This window comes from Maniola jurtina, chromosome W (genome assembly GCF_905333055.1).
Source record: "Maniola jurtina chromosome W, ilManJurt1.1, whole genome shotgun sequence".
In the NCBI taxonomy this organism is placed as follows: domain Eukaryota; kingdom Metazoa; phylum Arthropoda; class Insecta; order Lepidoptera; family Nymphalidae; genus Maniola; species Maniola jurtina.
Window position 1 is genome coordinate 686,315 of NC_060057.1, and position 17,274 is coordinate 703,588.

General features: G+C 39.3%; 2 protein-coding genes across 2 annotated transcripts in view; one reads left to right on the forward strand and one right to left on the reverse strand.

Moving 5' to 3' along the window:
- Positions 1-17,274, forward strand: part of LOC123879874 (protein AF-10-like) — a 182,595-nt gene that overhangs the window by 1,032 nt on the left and 164,289 nt on the right. The window contains exons 2-6 of the mRNA XM_045927759.1: positions 8,780-8,927; positions 9,719-9,798; positions 10,671-10,835; positions 11,530-11,605; positions 12,080-12,201. Of these exons, the coding sequence (XP_045783715.1) occupies positions 8,807-8,927; positions 9,719-9,798; positions 10,671-10,835; positions 11,530-11,605; positions 12,080-12,201 (564 nt within the window). The 5' untranslated portion in view covers positions 8,780-8,806. The remainder of the gene's footprint in view (positions 1-8,779; positions 8,928-9,718; positions 9,799-10,670; positions 10,836-11,529; positions 11,606-12,079; positions 12,202-17,274) is intronic.
- On the reverse strand, positions 1,814-7,029 carry LOC123879876. Its single transcript, XM_045927762.1, has 2 exons — positions 6,548-7,029; positions 1,814-4,656 (listed from the first exon to the last, which is right to left on the reverse strand). The coding sequence occupies exon 2, from the start codon at positions 4,632-4,634 to the stop codon at positions 2,055-2,057; it is 2,580 nt and encodes an 859-aa protein (XP_045783718.1). The 5' UTR covers positions 4,635-4,656; positions 6,548-7,029; the 3' UTR covers positions 1,814-2,054.

Below are 17,274 nucleotides of genomic sequence, written 5' to 3' on the forward strand. Positions count from 1 at the left end.
TTATTTCACATTTTTGAACAGCTATCAACATAACTATAGCGTACATCATATAACCTTTTTTGCTTTTTAGCATCTAATCTTCACAATCCAATAGGTCCCCACAATGCTCGAGTATATCTTTTTTAGCCAAAGGCCCCCTAATACTAGCAATAGTGACAACAATAAAAAGGCAGTCAATCTACACATAAGAAATTTAGAAAATTAGTAACAGCATCCTGTAAAGGTCTCCTAGACTACACAAATTTTAAACCTGTATTTTACCCCATATTTTCAAAAATCCTTTCTTAGCAGATGCGTACGTCATAATTAGAGCTTCCAAATACCGATTTTTTTCAATACTGGTATTAATACCGGATTTTTTTAATACCGGGTATTGGTTTCTAAAATTGGAATTTGAAGAAATGTTGCCATATAAAGTAAGTTCCTACGCAGAACTATACGAACTACCCATTACATCAGCCCACATACTCCTTAACACACTCATATAATCTGACTATAGTCCACATAAATTACTGATTGCAGATAGCTTAGAAATATTTAAAAAACAAAACCCATTACATCAGGCTGTATAAGTCCATTGCTGGACATAAACCTTTCCAAGAGCATACCACCAAACACGGTCCCATGCTTTCTTCATCCACCCACTTGGCGCTACCTTCTTTTGGTCATTGGACCAGCGGGTTGGAAGTCGTCTTAAAATTCATATACAGGTCACAGGACACATCCCATATGTAGTCTCTACTCCATAACACCTCAGTTCTGCGATAGATATGACTTGCCCATGCCACTTCAGCTTGCTAATCCTTTGAGCTATGTTGGTTGCTTTTGTTGTTCTGCAAATTTTCTCATTGCGGAGAGATACCCAAATTAGCTCGCTCCTCAGGGCGCTGCCACTGATCAACTTTTTACTTGGGTATGAGGCCATATAGGCCATTACAGGTAGGACATACAAGATACACTTATTGAATACTATGAAGCTGAAATCTCTTTGTAAAGTTCGATGGGCAATCTTTCCTAGTGCAGAGGGTAGGAAACTCAATCTTGTTGTTGTATGAGTTCAATAAATTATTATGTTCCTGTTAGGAACTGACATTTTTTGTACTAGCTGATTGCTCTAGCAACTTTGTCTGTGTGGTTTATGTGTTCAAGTATCCTGTGGAAAATCTTTGATTTTCCGGGATAAAAAGTAGCCTATGTTACTTTCCAAGTCTTTAACTTTACCCATGCAAAAAACAATGTTGACCCATTGCTCTGTTGTGACATGATTGAAGTACAAACCAACAAACAAACACACTTTGACATCTGTAAAATGGATAGTAATTTAAGTAACTACAGTTGAACCTGAGTAAAGAACAGTTCAGACGGCTAAGATATTCCACCTACTTGTGAAGGGTTTTCTCTATATACTTACGTTGACACACTCCTTCAGGCTCTCACTCTCTCATATGTCTTATTTCATAAGAGGCTAAGGCTTGTTTTATTTAGGCTGTAGCTTTTTGTCAGCTGAATTGGACTTTATTATATTGTAACAGTTGCTTTTTATGTAGATTATGAAGTGAGCTTTCTGTATCTGGAAGGTACTATTAAGTATTCTGTAGTACAAGATATGCAATATGCATGCAATCAAGCTCAACTTGTTAAATAACATTCATAGTGGGAGTTATACTCGCACAAGAAGGTACCATCATCTACTAGGATGTCCCTTGTTAGGGCTCAAACAGAATACCAGTGTTGTGGGTACATTGCGTATCCACAACATTCAGCTGAATTTGGGCTTTTATATATGTATATACTGTTTAAGTTAGTGTTCAGGATAGGTGTCGAACAAGCTCGAATAACAACTAATGATGTTTAAAGCATTTTATTACTACTGTACAGAATTGAGAATAGGTACATGGTGGACGCACAGGCGGCGCGTAGCTGTCTATCTGACCGCATTTCGAATGTCGGGGTTCTCATTTAAGCACTGTATACACGTCACGTCACTCGACACATATCTAGGTATACACTCATCCTAGCGGCGCGAACATCCTCCCGGCCCTTGAAAGATCCTTTCAAGAGCAAGAAGTTGGCAACAGGCAGATCTGATTAAGGGCCCGTCGCACAATGCCCTGAGCGGTGGAGATGTCTGCAACGCGGGGCACGTCATCAGCGCTGGGATGCAGTTGTGTCACTCTGCTAAGGCGCCAGCAGAGTGGTGGCGCGCTTGGTTCCTTCAGCAAAACTAGGTCGTGTACCTTCAATGTTGTACACCTTGTGCGCCATTTCGTGCGCTTTTGTAGTTCGGCCACATAAACGTTAGCCCATCGTTTCCAAAAGTGCTGGTGCGCCTGCTCCAGCCGTTGAAATCGGTCGAGTTGGTTGGTGTTGATTTCTAGTAGAGGTGGACTCGGCAAGGACATGAGTGGCCTGCCAATCAGAAAGTGTCCGGGTGTGAGACACTGGAGATCATTGGGGGAAGGACTGAGAGGACAGAGGGGCCGGCTGTTGAGGATTGACTCAACCTGTGCAAACAATGAAGATAATTCCTCGAAAGTTAAGTTGGATGTGCACATTACTCCTTTTGGATGAAATTTGGTTGCCTTTGTGCCGGCCTCCCACAAACCACTGAAGTTAAGAGCGTATACGAGGGAGAACTCAAACTCAATATTCTGTTTGGATACAAAGTTTTGTACAGAGTCTTGAAACTCCCCAGATTTTAGACGATCACGCTCGTTATAAAATAAAATCTTAGTTAGATGACTGTCAGCATATAATAAAATTGGACATTTTTTGTCGTAATTAAAATCGGACATAGAAAGATGGCCACCTACGCGGAGTATACCCTTTGCATCAATAACGGTGTCCAATGAAGATAGAAGTGAACTTGCTTTAAACTGCTTATTGCTAGACAAAAGAGTCAATTCGTTTGCAAAAGACTGACCTTGTGAAATCTTCACTGGAGCACACATGGAATTATCAAGTTCGGAAGATTGCAATAGACCAGTCAACCTATTTTTGGACTTTCTTACGTTATTGATACATCGAAGCACCCAGGCATAAATTCGTTGTAAAATAGGAAATCTTGAAATTCTAGTTAAATCAAAGAAAGGTTCCTGGGCCTCCACTGCGAGTGCTTTGATTTCAGGTAGGTTTTTAATTCTATGTTCTTGTGCGGGCCAAGACGCTTCTGGTTCTAAAAGGTAATTTGTTCCATGCCCCCATAACTTACATTGATTCACGCAAGAGGGCTGCACACCACGTGAAACTAAATCAGCTGGGTTTTGTGATGTAGGAACATAGCGCCAGGAACTAGGTTCTGAAAGTTCAATGATAGCTGCAACTCTATTAGCTACAAATGTTTTGGGAGTTTTAGCAGTCTGCAGCCAACCTAGAACGACCTTAGAATCTGTCCAGTAGACGTGGCGATCTATTTGACACCTTAAAGCCTGTGTAACTGTACTCGCCAGTTGTGCGCCTAAGAGAGCCCCGCAGAGCTCTAGGCGTGGGATCGTTTGGCGCTTTATGGGCGCCACGCGTGATTTTGCGCAAAGTAGATGAACTTGTACTTCACCTTTATTATTGTGAGATTTTAAGTAAATGCAAGCACCGTATGCCTGCTCTGATGCGTCACAGAAGCAGTGCATCTCAACTCGGATGGGGTCGTCTATTAAAGCCTGTCTGGGAATATGCAGACAGGAAATACTTTCAAGTTCTTTAATGAATTTTGACCAGTCAGACTCAATGTGAGGAGGAACTCTATCGTCCCATCCAAGCTTGGTTTCAGACCAAAGCCCTTGAATCATTATTTTTGGTATGACAGTACAAAGAGAGAGCAGTCCAAGTGGATCAAAAACCTTAAAGGTGGAGGATAAAATTGTTCTTTTTGTAACAACATCTGTAGGAGCATTTTTGACGGGAAAACTTAGCTCGTCAGATGATGAAGTCCAACCTATTCCAAGAGTACTAGTAGCATTACTAATGGTGAGAGTACCACCATTACTCTCCTGCTCTTTAGAAGAGGAAGACTCCTGGACAATACTGGATTTCACTAATTTGGAATTCGAGCGATACTTCCGTAGACGGAATCCACCAGCAGCGAGCGCGTCACTAACCGAGCGCTGTCTGTGGCACAGCTCGTCTTCTGTGTTGGTGCCCGTCAACAGGTCATCTGCATAAAAGTCATTCTGGATAACAGTCTTAGTCGCCGAATCCCCACACTCCTCTCCGCACTGCCATAGGCATCGCGTGCTGAGAAAGCTAGAACTAGAAAACCCATAGGTCACGGTATTTAATTGAAGGGTCATTAGAGGCTGAGACTCTTGCTCCCGCCATAGAATTAATTGTAGGTCGCGATCAGATTCGTCGACCAAAATGCTCCTATACATTTTTTCTATGTCTGCTGATAGAACATACTTATGTTGGCGAAAGCGAACTAGAATGTTGAATAGTGAATCTTGAATATTGGGGCCAACCATTTGAAGGTCATTAACCGAGAAGCCAGACGTAGTTCGGGCAGAAGCATCGTAAACCACGCGGATTTTAGTCGATTCACTGGTTAGTTTTAGTACTGGATGATGAGGTAGATAAAACGAAGATTCCGATGGGGTTTTGTCGTATACAGATAAATGCTTAAGGTCTGCATACTCCCTCATGAATTCTACATATGATTGCTTGAGTAAAGGCTGTTTATGGAAGCGCCTTTCAAGGTTAAAAAATCTTTTTTCTGCCAATGCATAAGAATTCCCTAAACAATCTTTGTCACAACGAAGTGGGATCTTTACGCAAAAACGGCCATCATCACAACGATAAGTGTTTTGGAGAAAATGCTGTTCGCAAAGACGTTCCTCTTCTGTATAGATGGTCCTTGTAGGCACTCTCTCAAGTTCCCAAAATTTCGTAATTTCGTTAGATAAATCTGAGTCGCAACTAACTAAGTTGCAAGAAGTTTCTTGAGAAGGCTCAGATTTATGTGCCCTTTTACTAGGGCCTATAGGACCAGCTATCAACCATCCTAACTTAGAGCTACGCAAGATAGGGTAGTGCTTACCAAGAGAACGCTGTTCAGTGCCAATGATACACCAGAACAGCTCTGCGCCCAGAATAACATCAATGTCAGAGGGAATGTTAAATGTTGGATCCGCCAGCTGAAAATTTGAAATGTTAAATCTTGTAATATCAAAGGAAATCTTAGGCAGCTGACCGGTGAGCTTAGGCAAAACTAGACAAGATATAGTCGTATTGAAAGAGGAATGTTTTGATTTAATGTGGACTAAACATCGTTCTGATAAAACATTTAGTTTGGTGTCACCGATACCAATGATCTTGGTATCGATTTTTTGAGAAGGTAAGCCAAGACTTTGTTTGACAGCTGTGGTCAAGAATGAGGACTGGCTTCCGCTGTCAAGAAGAGCACGCACTGTGACCTTTTCATTAGTGGTCGGATTAAACAAATCAACTAGTGCGGTGCATAGTAGAACTTCAGTCACCGACGTGGATGACATGGTAACAGTCTCTAGTGCTGAGTTTTCTTCACTTTCGGAGACGTTGACGTGGATCAGTGAATTGTGCCGTTGGTTACAGGTCTTACAGCCACCACCAGGCAGGCGGCACTGGTCCACGGTGTGATCCTTGCGGAGGCAATTCCGGCAAAGATTTAGAGAAGATACGAGTGCAGATCTATCTTCTGGAGATTTATTCTTGAAGGTCAAGCACTCGTAAATACGATGTTTACCTTTACAAACTGGACAGACAAAATTAACTTTAGATTTAGAAGGTGAACTGGTCGCTGAGAAGGATTTAGTAAACTCTCTTTTACCCTTTGGTGAGGGTTCTATGGAACTGCGACGTTTACTTTTAATTGTCTCAAATACATCTGCCCTATTTTTTAGAAATTGGAAGAAATCATCTAGTGTAGGGATGTCTTTCAACGAACTTCTGCTTTCTTCCCACTTCAAACTTGTGGTGGGGTCTAGCTTTTGGGAAATAAGAAAAATTATAAGCATGTCCCAACTTTCAGTAGGCAACCCTAATGTGTGAAGGGCACGCAAGTTTTTAGTGACATGGTCCAGAATAAAACGAAAAGATTTCTCGGTTTCTCGAACCGTATCTACACTGAGCAAAGCCTTTAAGTGATTATTTATCAATTGGCGCTTGTTATCATAACGCTCGCAGAGAAGCTGCCATGCCTTACTATAATTTTTATCACTTACTTCCAAATTACTTATCACGCGGGCGGCCTCTCCTTCTAGGTATGAATTCAAATAATAAAACTTGTGTATATCTTTTATTCTAGTATTATCATGGACTAGAGACACAAAGGTGTCCTTAAATTCCAGCCATTTGTAATAAGAACCATCAAAGTTTGAAATTTTAATAGTTGGTAACTTAAAACCCAACAACCCGTCGCATTCGTCGTGATCATGACAAGAATGCGATGAATTATTTTGTTTCTTTGGAGTAGAATTCGTATCAATTAATTGCTGGGCAGTCGCGATGCAATAGCAAAAGTCTTGCTCAATAGTTTCGCGAATATTTAATTCCGCGTCTAGGTTTTCTACATTAAGAACCTCTATTTGCGTTTGTAGCTCATCGAAATCCGTAAACAATGTTTCAAATCGACTTAATTTAATTGATAATTTGCTGACTTCGACTGGCGAAATCGACTTGCAACTAGACAAAACGTCTAAGTTATTTTTAAACTTAGTGAGTCGGCCTTTAAATGAGCTACGTTTCGCTGTTAATTCTCTTAGGTTAGTATCAAGACTCTGTTCGCTTAGCGACATTTTAATTAAGTAGTGTTACTGTGTTATTAATAAAATATAAAAATGGTACGATACGCTCCTAAACTTCGATGCGTTGACTCGAGCCGGCCGGTGAGAGGCAGGCTCGCGGCTACGATCAAGGTCGCACGATGCAAATTCAGCCGCTGCAAGCGCGCTTGTAGATGCACCGTACGCGTAGACGTTGTTCGAAAGGAAGCGCTGAATCGCTGAAATTGATATTATGCAACACTGTAGTCGTAACTCGTAAACAATAAAATAAGTAGGTAGATAGAACTGAGTTTTAGGTTTAATTTACTTATAATTGCATTAATATTTGCATGTAAATAGCAATTTAAATAAAGAATGAGTAAAATGGATCTAAGCCTTGCAAATGAGGCGTAAAACAAAATAAGTAAGTAGTTACTTAGGTATATTTTAACAAGTTTGGCATTTAACTGTTGTTTTAAACCAAATAAAATTTAAAGATAGGTGCTTATTAGGTTCGTAAGCAAAGAAGACCATAAATAAATTATTATTTAGGTATGAAGGCGCTTACGAAAGGCACTAGGTAGGTAGGTGTAGATGTTCACAGTTGGAACTTAATTGTTATTATTAGGAAAATAAGTTTCAAAGGCAGTGCTTATTAGCTTCGTAAGCAAAGAAGTCCTAAAATAAATGTTTATTTAGGTATAGGCACTCACGAAAAGCACTAGGTAGGTAATTAGGTACCTATAGATTATTTACATTAGGCAAATAAGTTTTAAAGGAAGTGCTTATTAGCTTCGTAAGCAAAGAAGTCCTAAAATAAATGTTATTATTTAAGTATGAAGGCGCTTACGAAAGGCACTAAGTAGGTAATTATAGATTACCCATACACAGTTTGGATTAACTTAATTGTAATTTTAAGGCAATTAAGCTTGAAAGACAGTGCTTATTAGCTTCGTAAGCAAAGAAGTCCTAAAATAAATGTTATTATTTAAGTATGAAGGCGCTTACGAAAGGCACTAAGTAGGTAATTATAGATTACCCATACACAGTTTGGATTAACTTAATTGTAATTTTAAGGCAATTAAGCTTGAAAGACAGTGCTTATTAGCTTCGTAAGCAAAGAAGTCCTAAAATAAATGTTTATTTAGGTAAAGGCACTTACGAAAAGCACTATACAATAGATTATGCACAGCCATGTAATAGATGGGTAATCTTAATGATTTTAAAGATTCTATATGAAATTAGACTATAGATGTAGGCTTGATATTCACTATCACATTGATTTATGCACATAATAGAAAATATTTTATGCCTTTAGGGTCTAAATTCATTGCCTGCACAGACTGAAGGGGACAAATTAGGGACAAAGAAAAGGAACTGGCTCACTCGATTTAACAGGCCACGTCCATTGCTTGATGCTCCTTGCCGGTTTTCGATCTTCCAAACTGCTGTAGACCTCGTTGGCTGAACAGGTAGACACATCACAAGATCCAAGTCTTCGATCGAAGTCGGCTCGAAGATCGTAGTCCCGTTATGAGGAGACGCGTGGCACTTTAGATACGAGTGGATTTCTTCGCCAAAACTTTGTTGTCCGAAATTGCAGGTCCTGTCACGGTCGCCATTTCTTGTTCAGGATAGGTGTCGAACAAGCTCGAATAACAACTAATGATGTTTAAAGCATTTTATTACTACTGTACAGAATTGAGAATAGGTACATGGTGGACGCACAGGCGGCGCGTAGCTGTCTATCTGACCGCATTTCGAATGTCGGGGTTCTCATTTAAGCACTGTATACACGTCACGTCACTCGACACATATCTAGGTATACACTCATCCTAGCGGCGCGAACAGTTAGGTTACTGTTAAGTTAGATTTTAAGACATATTATTTGTAATATATCTTTTTGTGTTTTATATTATGTGTTGGATCAACAAATAAATCTAATTCTATTCTATCATATCATAAGAACTAACACTTCTGATTTTGATATCTAAGTTTTTTTTTTAAATATAGCTGTGATGCTAAAGGTTTGTTTTGTTTGTTCATAGGCTTAGTGCAATAATGCTTCCTTCAATATGAAGGAGATTATGAAGGAGATGGTTGGCGGATGCTGCGTGTGCTCGGATGAGCGGGGGTGGCCCGACAACCCGCTGGTCTACTGCGACGGCAACGGGTGTACAGTGGCAGTGCATCAAGGTGACTATAGTGCATACATTTTAGGAACTCACTCACCATATTTGCTATATGTTTTAATAGTTCGTTCACACAGGCTGCGTAAGCGTACACGTAGCGTGTATCATTGCGTTGTAATGTATAAAACTGTATGAAACATAGCACACCGCTTGCGTAAAGCGTGGACATATGCGTAACCTGGTATGTTAGGGGTTTACGCGCGTCACTATGCATGTGTCACGTGTACGCAATTAGTGTGAATCGGCCTTTAGTCTTCATTGTAAGAGTGAATTCTCTATCATTCATCATCATCCTGATCAACCTATCACTGGCCTACTTCTGACAATGAGTTCCCTCTAGGAATGAGAATGGTCAGGCCATAGTCAGCCACACTGGCCAACTGTGAATTGGCAAATTTCACACCCTCTTGAGAACTTTATGTAGAACTCTTAAGCATGTAGGTTTCCTCACAATGATTCTTTCACTGTTAAAGCAAGTGATATTTAATTAATTAAAATGCACATAACTTTGAAAAGTTAGAAGTGCGTGCCCGGAATTGATCCCCTAACCATCTGAAAAGAAAGTCTAGGTTTTAACAGCTCTTAGTTAAGGCCAAAACCAATGAATCGCAGACTATTATGCTGAACTTTAAATCTGAAGAAATTCCGAACAGAAAGCTACTGTACGTGTTATATCCCAGGCCCTTGGTTTTGTATGGATTTACTGCCTTCGAAATTACGAATCGATATATTAATGTGAATATGAAGTAGATATGTAGATACATATTTTATATATTAAAAAACCATATTTTTCAGCCTGCTACGGAATTATTGCTGTACCAACTGGACCCTGGTACTGCAGAAAATGTGAAAGCCCAGAGACCAAGGGCAAAGTGGTAAGTCACACTTCTTTTAATTACTATACTTATAATGTAGTAGTAGACAATGAAAATTGGATTTTATTATATTTGTTTTAGAGCAGAATTTTGTTTGTGTAAAAATTAATAGCATATAGTTGACACATTATAGTGTTTCATCCAGACCGCCATCTAAAGTCAAATAAAGCAGTTAAAACCTTTTTTTTTATTACTTTACTTTCTTAGTTGTAGTTTATTTTTGGGAACAGATATCATTTGTCCACAATGATTGGATCTTACATTCGTGATAATGGATTTTTCGACAATCATATACAGTCACAGAAATTGTTGTCTATACAAGTGGCTGAATTTACAGTAATTGAAAATATTTTCTACATTGAAGCTTTTTACCCGACTGCAGCGAAGTCAAAAGGAAGGGTTATGGTTTTAGCAGTCTATGTATGTAATATGTGTATGTATGTGTGTATGTATGTCTGTATGTATGTTTGCATCCAGAATCTGTGTGTTCCACTGTAGTGCCTAAACTACTGGGCCGATTTTGATGAATGAGGTGTTAATTGATTCGTTATAATGGGCCGGGTGACATAGGCTATATTTTATACGAAAAAACTTGATCTAACGGATGTTACAATAAAAAAAGTTGCAAATTATTTTTTTTGCTATTGTATCAAGTGGGAAATCAAATGAAAGAGGAGAAAATTCTGAGCTTATGTATATAAATGTACAGTAACATTTAAAATATCAAGCGTCAGAAAAACAATTTTACTATCTAATATTTTCAGCGTTTATTGAGACGATCGCAGTCAGGTTTCATAAATTGAGTAATGTAAAGAAGTTTTCACTTCATAAATAGTGTGGGTATCAGCAGCTCAGGGTGTGATAACTTGCAGAGGTGTGAGCTGTGTCCGTCCAAGTCGGGCGCGCTGAAGCGCACGGACACGGGGGGCTGGGCGCACGTGGTGTGCGCGCTCTACATCCCCGAAGTGAGGTTCGGCAACGTCACCTCCATGGAGCCCATCGTGCTGCGGCTCATACCCCCGGAGAGATACAATAAGGTATTCACCTTTTTTTTAAGAGGGGTCTCTCCGTCACTCACTCCATACAAACGTAGTTCCAATTTCATTTGAATATTAAGCAACCAAAGTCCATGAAATTTTGCAGACATATTCTAGAAACTAATATCTATGCCTGTGGTTTTCCAGATTTCTGTTAAAATAATCGGTTTCAGAGTTACGCGGTCTTAAAAATTCACATACAAATCTTTGAACAACTGTAATTTTAAAACTACATATATTTTTAGAAAATTTAAAACACCACAGGCACAGATATTAGTTTCTAGAATATGTCTGCAAAATTTCATGGACTTTGGTTGCTTAATATTCAAATGAAATTGGAACTACTATTGTACGGAGTAAGTGACGGAAAGAGCCCTGTTAAATTACAACATTTTACCTGTTGCTATTTAATTTGCAACATCTTTAACAACTATTATTATATTAATATTCTAAAGTAATCTTAACTTAAACCTATTTCTTTTACTGAATCCCAAAAGGTCGGCGGTTCAAACCCCACCCGTTGCACTATCGTCGTACCTACTCCTGGCACAAGCTTAACGCTTAGTTGGAGGGGATAGGGGAGTGAGAAGTAGTCATGATTAGCATGTCTAATATTCTTTAAAAAAAAGACATTGGCGAGCGAGTGGTGTGTAAATAATGTAATATTACATAATATTATCAACTTTATTTACAGATATGCTACATTTGTCAAGACATGGGGAAAACACATCGCGCCAACGCCGGCGCATGCATGCAGTGCAACAAATCCGGTGAGTTTGTTACTATTACGATAAAGTAGTAGTTTATGAAACTGCTGCATAATCCTATTCATATTATAACACGAAAGTTTGTGTGTATGTATGGATAGATGTATGCATATTTGTCACTTTTTCACACAAAAACTACTGGACGGATTTGGTTGAAATTTGGAATGGAGATAGATTATCAAGATATGAGTGTAGATAAATGTAATAAAATGAAAAATGAATACTTTCTATCTTTGTTGTACCTATTCTACTCTCTTTACAACCTCTCGCACTGCCAAGGGTCACTGCGGTAGTGATCTCTTATAGAGATTAGTGCTTTCCTGTCCACTTTTCTTTTTCTCTTTATTGTTATCTACAAATTTCTGGTACAAATAAAAAGAAAATAAGTTCTCCAACAAAAATTTTCTAAGCGTGTACAGAAAATCCAGTTAGTTTTTTTGTAAGTATAGATCAATGACAGCCTCCGTTTGTGCGCAGGATGTAAGCAGCAGTTCCACGTGACGTGTGCGCAGAGCCTCGGGCTGCTGTGCGAGGAGGCGGGCAACTATCTGGACAACGTGAAGTACTGCGGCTACTGCCAGCACCATTACAGCAAGCTGGTGAGTCACTCATCTACCGATAGACGTCCACTGCTGGACATAGGTCTCTTGTAAGGATTTCCGCACGCCTCGGTTCCTCGCCGCCGCAATCCAGCGGCTCATATGAAACTCGTTCGATGTCATCTTCCAAGGGGTCTTCCAACACCGCGCTTTCCAGTGCGATGTCGCCGTTTCAGCACCTTGGGACCTCAACGTCTATCGCGTCAGTGAAATTCTAACAATGCGTAAGTCAAAAATATCTACTTTACAGTAGAGTAATAAAGCTTTATAAAATATTCGTTAGCAATCCTTGATATAATAATATTTTGAATAAGGATTTAAAATGGAGTTGTTGGCGTTGAATGAAAGCGGGTGCACTATCTCCATCGAATCACAAATGCTTAAACCCACCAAAAATGACTTATGGACTGTTAGAACTTCACTGATGATGGGTTTTTCGAACTATGTGCCCTACCCATTGCCACTGCAGCTTCTCAAGCCGCTGAGCTAATGTCGGTTACTTTGGTTCTGCTACGGATTCCTTATCACAGATTTGATATCGTAGAGAAACTCCAAGCATAGCTCTCTCCATCGCCCGCTGAGTGACTGGGCTTTCGTATGAGGTCCATGTCTCGGATCCATATTTTATGAATGGCAACATGCACTGTTCGAATTCTTTGGTCTTCAAGCACTGGGGAATTTTACATGACGAGTGTCCCAGGTATAACTGGTGAGTATATTGATATAAATGCCCCACTAGATTCGGCGTTTCATATCACTTCTGTCAATCGTAATATGCTTTAGACGCAGTTGTTTCGACGAACACAGATAAGTTAGAACAGACTATAGGTGCTAAAGCTCTATAAGTGAAGAATATAATTTAGATTTATCTCTATGATTTACAATGATAATTATATATTATGTGAAAGTTATTTGAAATGCTTATTTAGTTTCCAATTCAAGAACAATAAACTATCTGGGTCATTCTACCGAAACGCTATATTTATGTTCGCTTAAAATATATCGTAGCTCCGTAAATTTGCCCTAATTTTAAAACCTAATTATTAAATTTCATGACCTTCTTCAATATATTAAATAACTATTTTTATAATTAAATATTAAATTTTACTTTATTTCAGTGGTACAGTACGTGATTACTCACGTCCTGTAGAATGTTCGCGACCTAGGATATAATGTTGACGTGTCTCTAAAAATTATTTAGAAAGACTCTACATGTATGGCAAATTAATTATTGTGTAAAGTATATTACAAAGAAAGCACCAATAAAAATAATAAAAAATCTCACTTATTAATTTAAAAGTTATTTATCATTCTACAATGTTCGTGAAAAATAATCACACCTGTAGAAAAAAATTGCGGAAATGCTAAATTTTTTATTTTTCAAGTTGGAAAATTAGTTTATAGCTCTAGCAACTCTATGATTTGCCTTGTTATGACTAGTGTAGGCCATATTTCTGCAAGTGATAGCATTTCAGATAATCATTAAGTTGTATAGGCGTTCTACACCAGTGTCAAAGTTGAAGTCTCATTTCTGTACTCAATAAAAAAAGTAAGTAAACAATTTAAAAATATGATTTGCTTAGGGCCTTATTAATAAGTTGATTAATTAATATAATCGAGTGAATCTTGTTTTCGTAACTTAAAATTTTGCACCGAAAACATATTTTTAAGTTAAAACGCCACTTCTGTAGAATTCACTTCTGTTGATATAGCTTTCTCCAGAAGTGAGATATTTCTACAGAAATGATAATTTACTTATTATTCTAATATATTTTATCTTCTGTGTACAAATACAAATTTATAATTATTATAACTTAACTAATACAGAATGCTGTTTTTTATTATGAACTGGTTTTAGATATTGTACTGCTAGCTTTATTATTATTATTTTCGACAGAAGTGACTTCTTTTCTACAGGAATAATAAGCATGGCTCTTTTTGGTAGTTTTTTCAGGTATATCAGACAAAACGCGATTGAAGAAAGAAAAAGAGTAACGTTTAAGAAGAATAAAAAAAGGCTTGGATACCGAAGAAGAGACAAAAAATGACCAAAGCTGGACCGGCAGGAGCACATCGAAAATATAGAAAAAGATACTAAAAAAAACTATTAAGAAGCTGGGAAAATAAAATCAATTAAAGATTACACACCAAGAGCACAAAAAACAATAAGAAAGAGTTGGCCAGAGCGTGTATAAGGATTGAAAAGAAGATAATTCTCCTTCAAGTCCAGTTTCACAAATATCAACAGTATTTTCTAGATTTTCCTTAGATCAAAGTGTTTGATTGTTGGTGGTATTCGATGTTTGTAGACTTCACTAGTAAAACTGTTTGCGAATACGTATAATAACGTTTATTTTAACAATAATTGCTACATTGATGCAAAACTAACAAATCCTTTTTCCAATATAAAAAGTAAAGTGACAAACGTCAGACGTGACATTTGTCATTCGCCACAGACTATTTCAGTTTTTATAAGGCCATAAGCACAATAAGTTTTTAACGTCTGGTGCACACGAACACTCCCCCGGCCTTGGAAGGCATCACTTTCAAAGGTTCTTAATCACTTGCTACCGGTTGGAGTGGTTGGAGCAGTTGGATGCGGATCACACGTCACTGGTAAGGGACAGATCTTCGAGAATGCTCGCCGTACCACGTTGCCATTAGCCATGCGTATGGATGCTACCCTAGAGACTCCGTCCTTTCCGGGAAAGATGGCGACGATGCGGCCCATACTCCACTTCAGAGGGGGATTGTTGTCCTCCTTTATGAGCACAAGTGTGTCTTCTTTTAAACTGTCACCGGCCTTGTTCCATTTTGTTCTCACTTGGAGCTCGGAGACATACTCTTTGGACCACCGGCTCCAGAAGTGCTGTCGGGCTTGCTCGACTCGCTGATAGCGCGTGAGTCGATGTGCTGGTACTTGCTCGTAGTCTTCACAGGCAGGCGACGTCAGCGGACGGCCAACCAAGAAGTGTGCGGGTGTGAGAGGGGTGAAATCGTTCGGATCAGTCGACATAGGAGATAGGGGACGGGAGTTAAGGACGGCTTCTACCTGTGCCAACACCGTGCTAAACTCCTCAAATGTAAAATTTGCATTGCCTACAACCCGTCTAATATGGTGCTTGCATGACTTTACCCCTGCTTCCCACAGCCCTCCAAAATGCGGGGAATATGGAGGGATAAACTTAAACTTAATGTTATTGTTTATAGCGAATTCTTTAATCTCATCTGCGCAATTAGCTAAAAATTTTGAAAATTCTGTCATTAGACCTGTAAAATTCCTTCCATTATCAGAGAAGATCTCGGCTGGCTTGCCACGCCGCGAGACGAAACGCTTTAGCGCCAGCAGATACGCATCAGTCGATAAATCTCCGACTAACTCGAGATGGATAGCTCGTGTTGCAAAGCAAACGAACAGGCTAACGTACGCCTTTATTAATTTAGCGCCTCTTCCTTTGCGATTCAGTACGAATACTGGCCCAAAATAGTCAACTCCACTAACTGCAAATGGAAAACTTGGAGCTAGACGCTCGGCTGGGAGGTTGCCCATTATTGGCGTTAGAGTTTTACCGCTTAACCGTGTGCAAATTATACACTCGTGCACAACCTTTTTTGCGAGGTTCCTACCACCGATAGGCCACCACGACTCGCGAATGGTAAATAGCAGCAACTGTGGAGCTGCATGTAGTTGCCGTAAATGTTCATATCGGAATAACAAATAGGTGAAAGGATGCTTTGCTGATAAAAGAATGGGGTGTTTCTTATTATAATTGAATTCGGAAGCATTGTATAAGCGACCGCCCACTCTAATTAAATCATTTTCATCAATGAATACGCTTAACTTCATTAACTGGCTCCGTTTTGCTAATGGTTTATTATTGCGCAAAGTATTATATTCCGGAAATGATTCCTGTTGCGATAACCGAGCAAGAGTATTTACCGCTTCTCTCAGCTCATCCACATTCAGCGCACCGGACAGTTTGTTGCTCGGTGATTGCGCATTGTGTATGAAACGCTTAACATACGCCATAGCGCGCTGAATGCGACTGAACTGGGAGAATCTGGAAAACGCGATAACAGGATCAATGCAATGACCTTCCTGAGGATTAACATTTTGGGTGTGTAAAACTTTAACCTCGGGTAGGTCAGCAACCTTACTAGTCGTAGGAGTCTCAATCGCGCGCGGCTTGAAATTAGGATCACGAAAAAACTGTGGGCCTTCCCACCACAGGTTTGATTTTTCGAGTGATTTGAGATCAACACCCCTCGATACTAAATCTGCTGGGTTATCCTGAGTCGCTACATGATACCACGCATAATTACGCGTCATCTCTTGCACTTCAACTACTCTATTTTGTACGTAAGTTTTAAGTTGATAGGGCGCCATACGTAGCCACCCTAGTACAATGGTCGAATCGGTCCACAGAGTGACGTCATTAAACTCACAACGCAATGATTCTATTATTTTAACGCAAAGTTTAGCACCTGTTACGGCACCACACAATTCCAACCTCGGAACGGTTAAAGGTTTCAAAGGAGCTACCTTTCCTTTTGCGCATAATAACCTTACCGATACGCTGCCGTTTTGTGTTAATGTGCGTACGAGTATATATGCACATGCCCCATATGCCTTTTGCGAGGCGTCGGTAAATATGTGCAATTCCGCGCGTATGTGGTGCTTATTAAACGTATGACGCGGTATTCTTAAACAGCTAAGCACGTCTAAATTACTAAGAAACCTTTTAAATTCGTCAGCTACCTCTTCTGGCAATTGCGTATCCCAGTCAGTTTTAAGTAGCCACAGTTTTTGTAACAGAATTTTGACGGTCATGATAGTAGGGCTTAATAGACCTAAAGGGTCAAAAATCTGTGAAATCGTAGACAAAATCGCGCGTTTAGTAATTTTAGTTGAAGGTAATCGAACTTTAGATTGATAGTTAAGTTGGTCGGATTGGCTTATCCAGCTCAATCCCAGCGTCTTTGATTGAGGAGGATAAGTCAATCCGATTCCTGGTTCTCCTAAAGACAAATCTTTGAGCGTATGAGACGACGGTAAAGAATCGTTTTTGAAAT

Bases quoted from the DNA above. Each gene is read 5' to 3' on its own strand.
- LOC123879876 (XM_045927762.1), bottom strand. From the start codon at position 4,634: ATGAGGGAGTATGCAGACCTTAAGCATTTATCTGTATACGACAAAACC.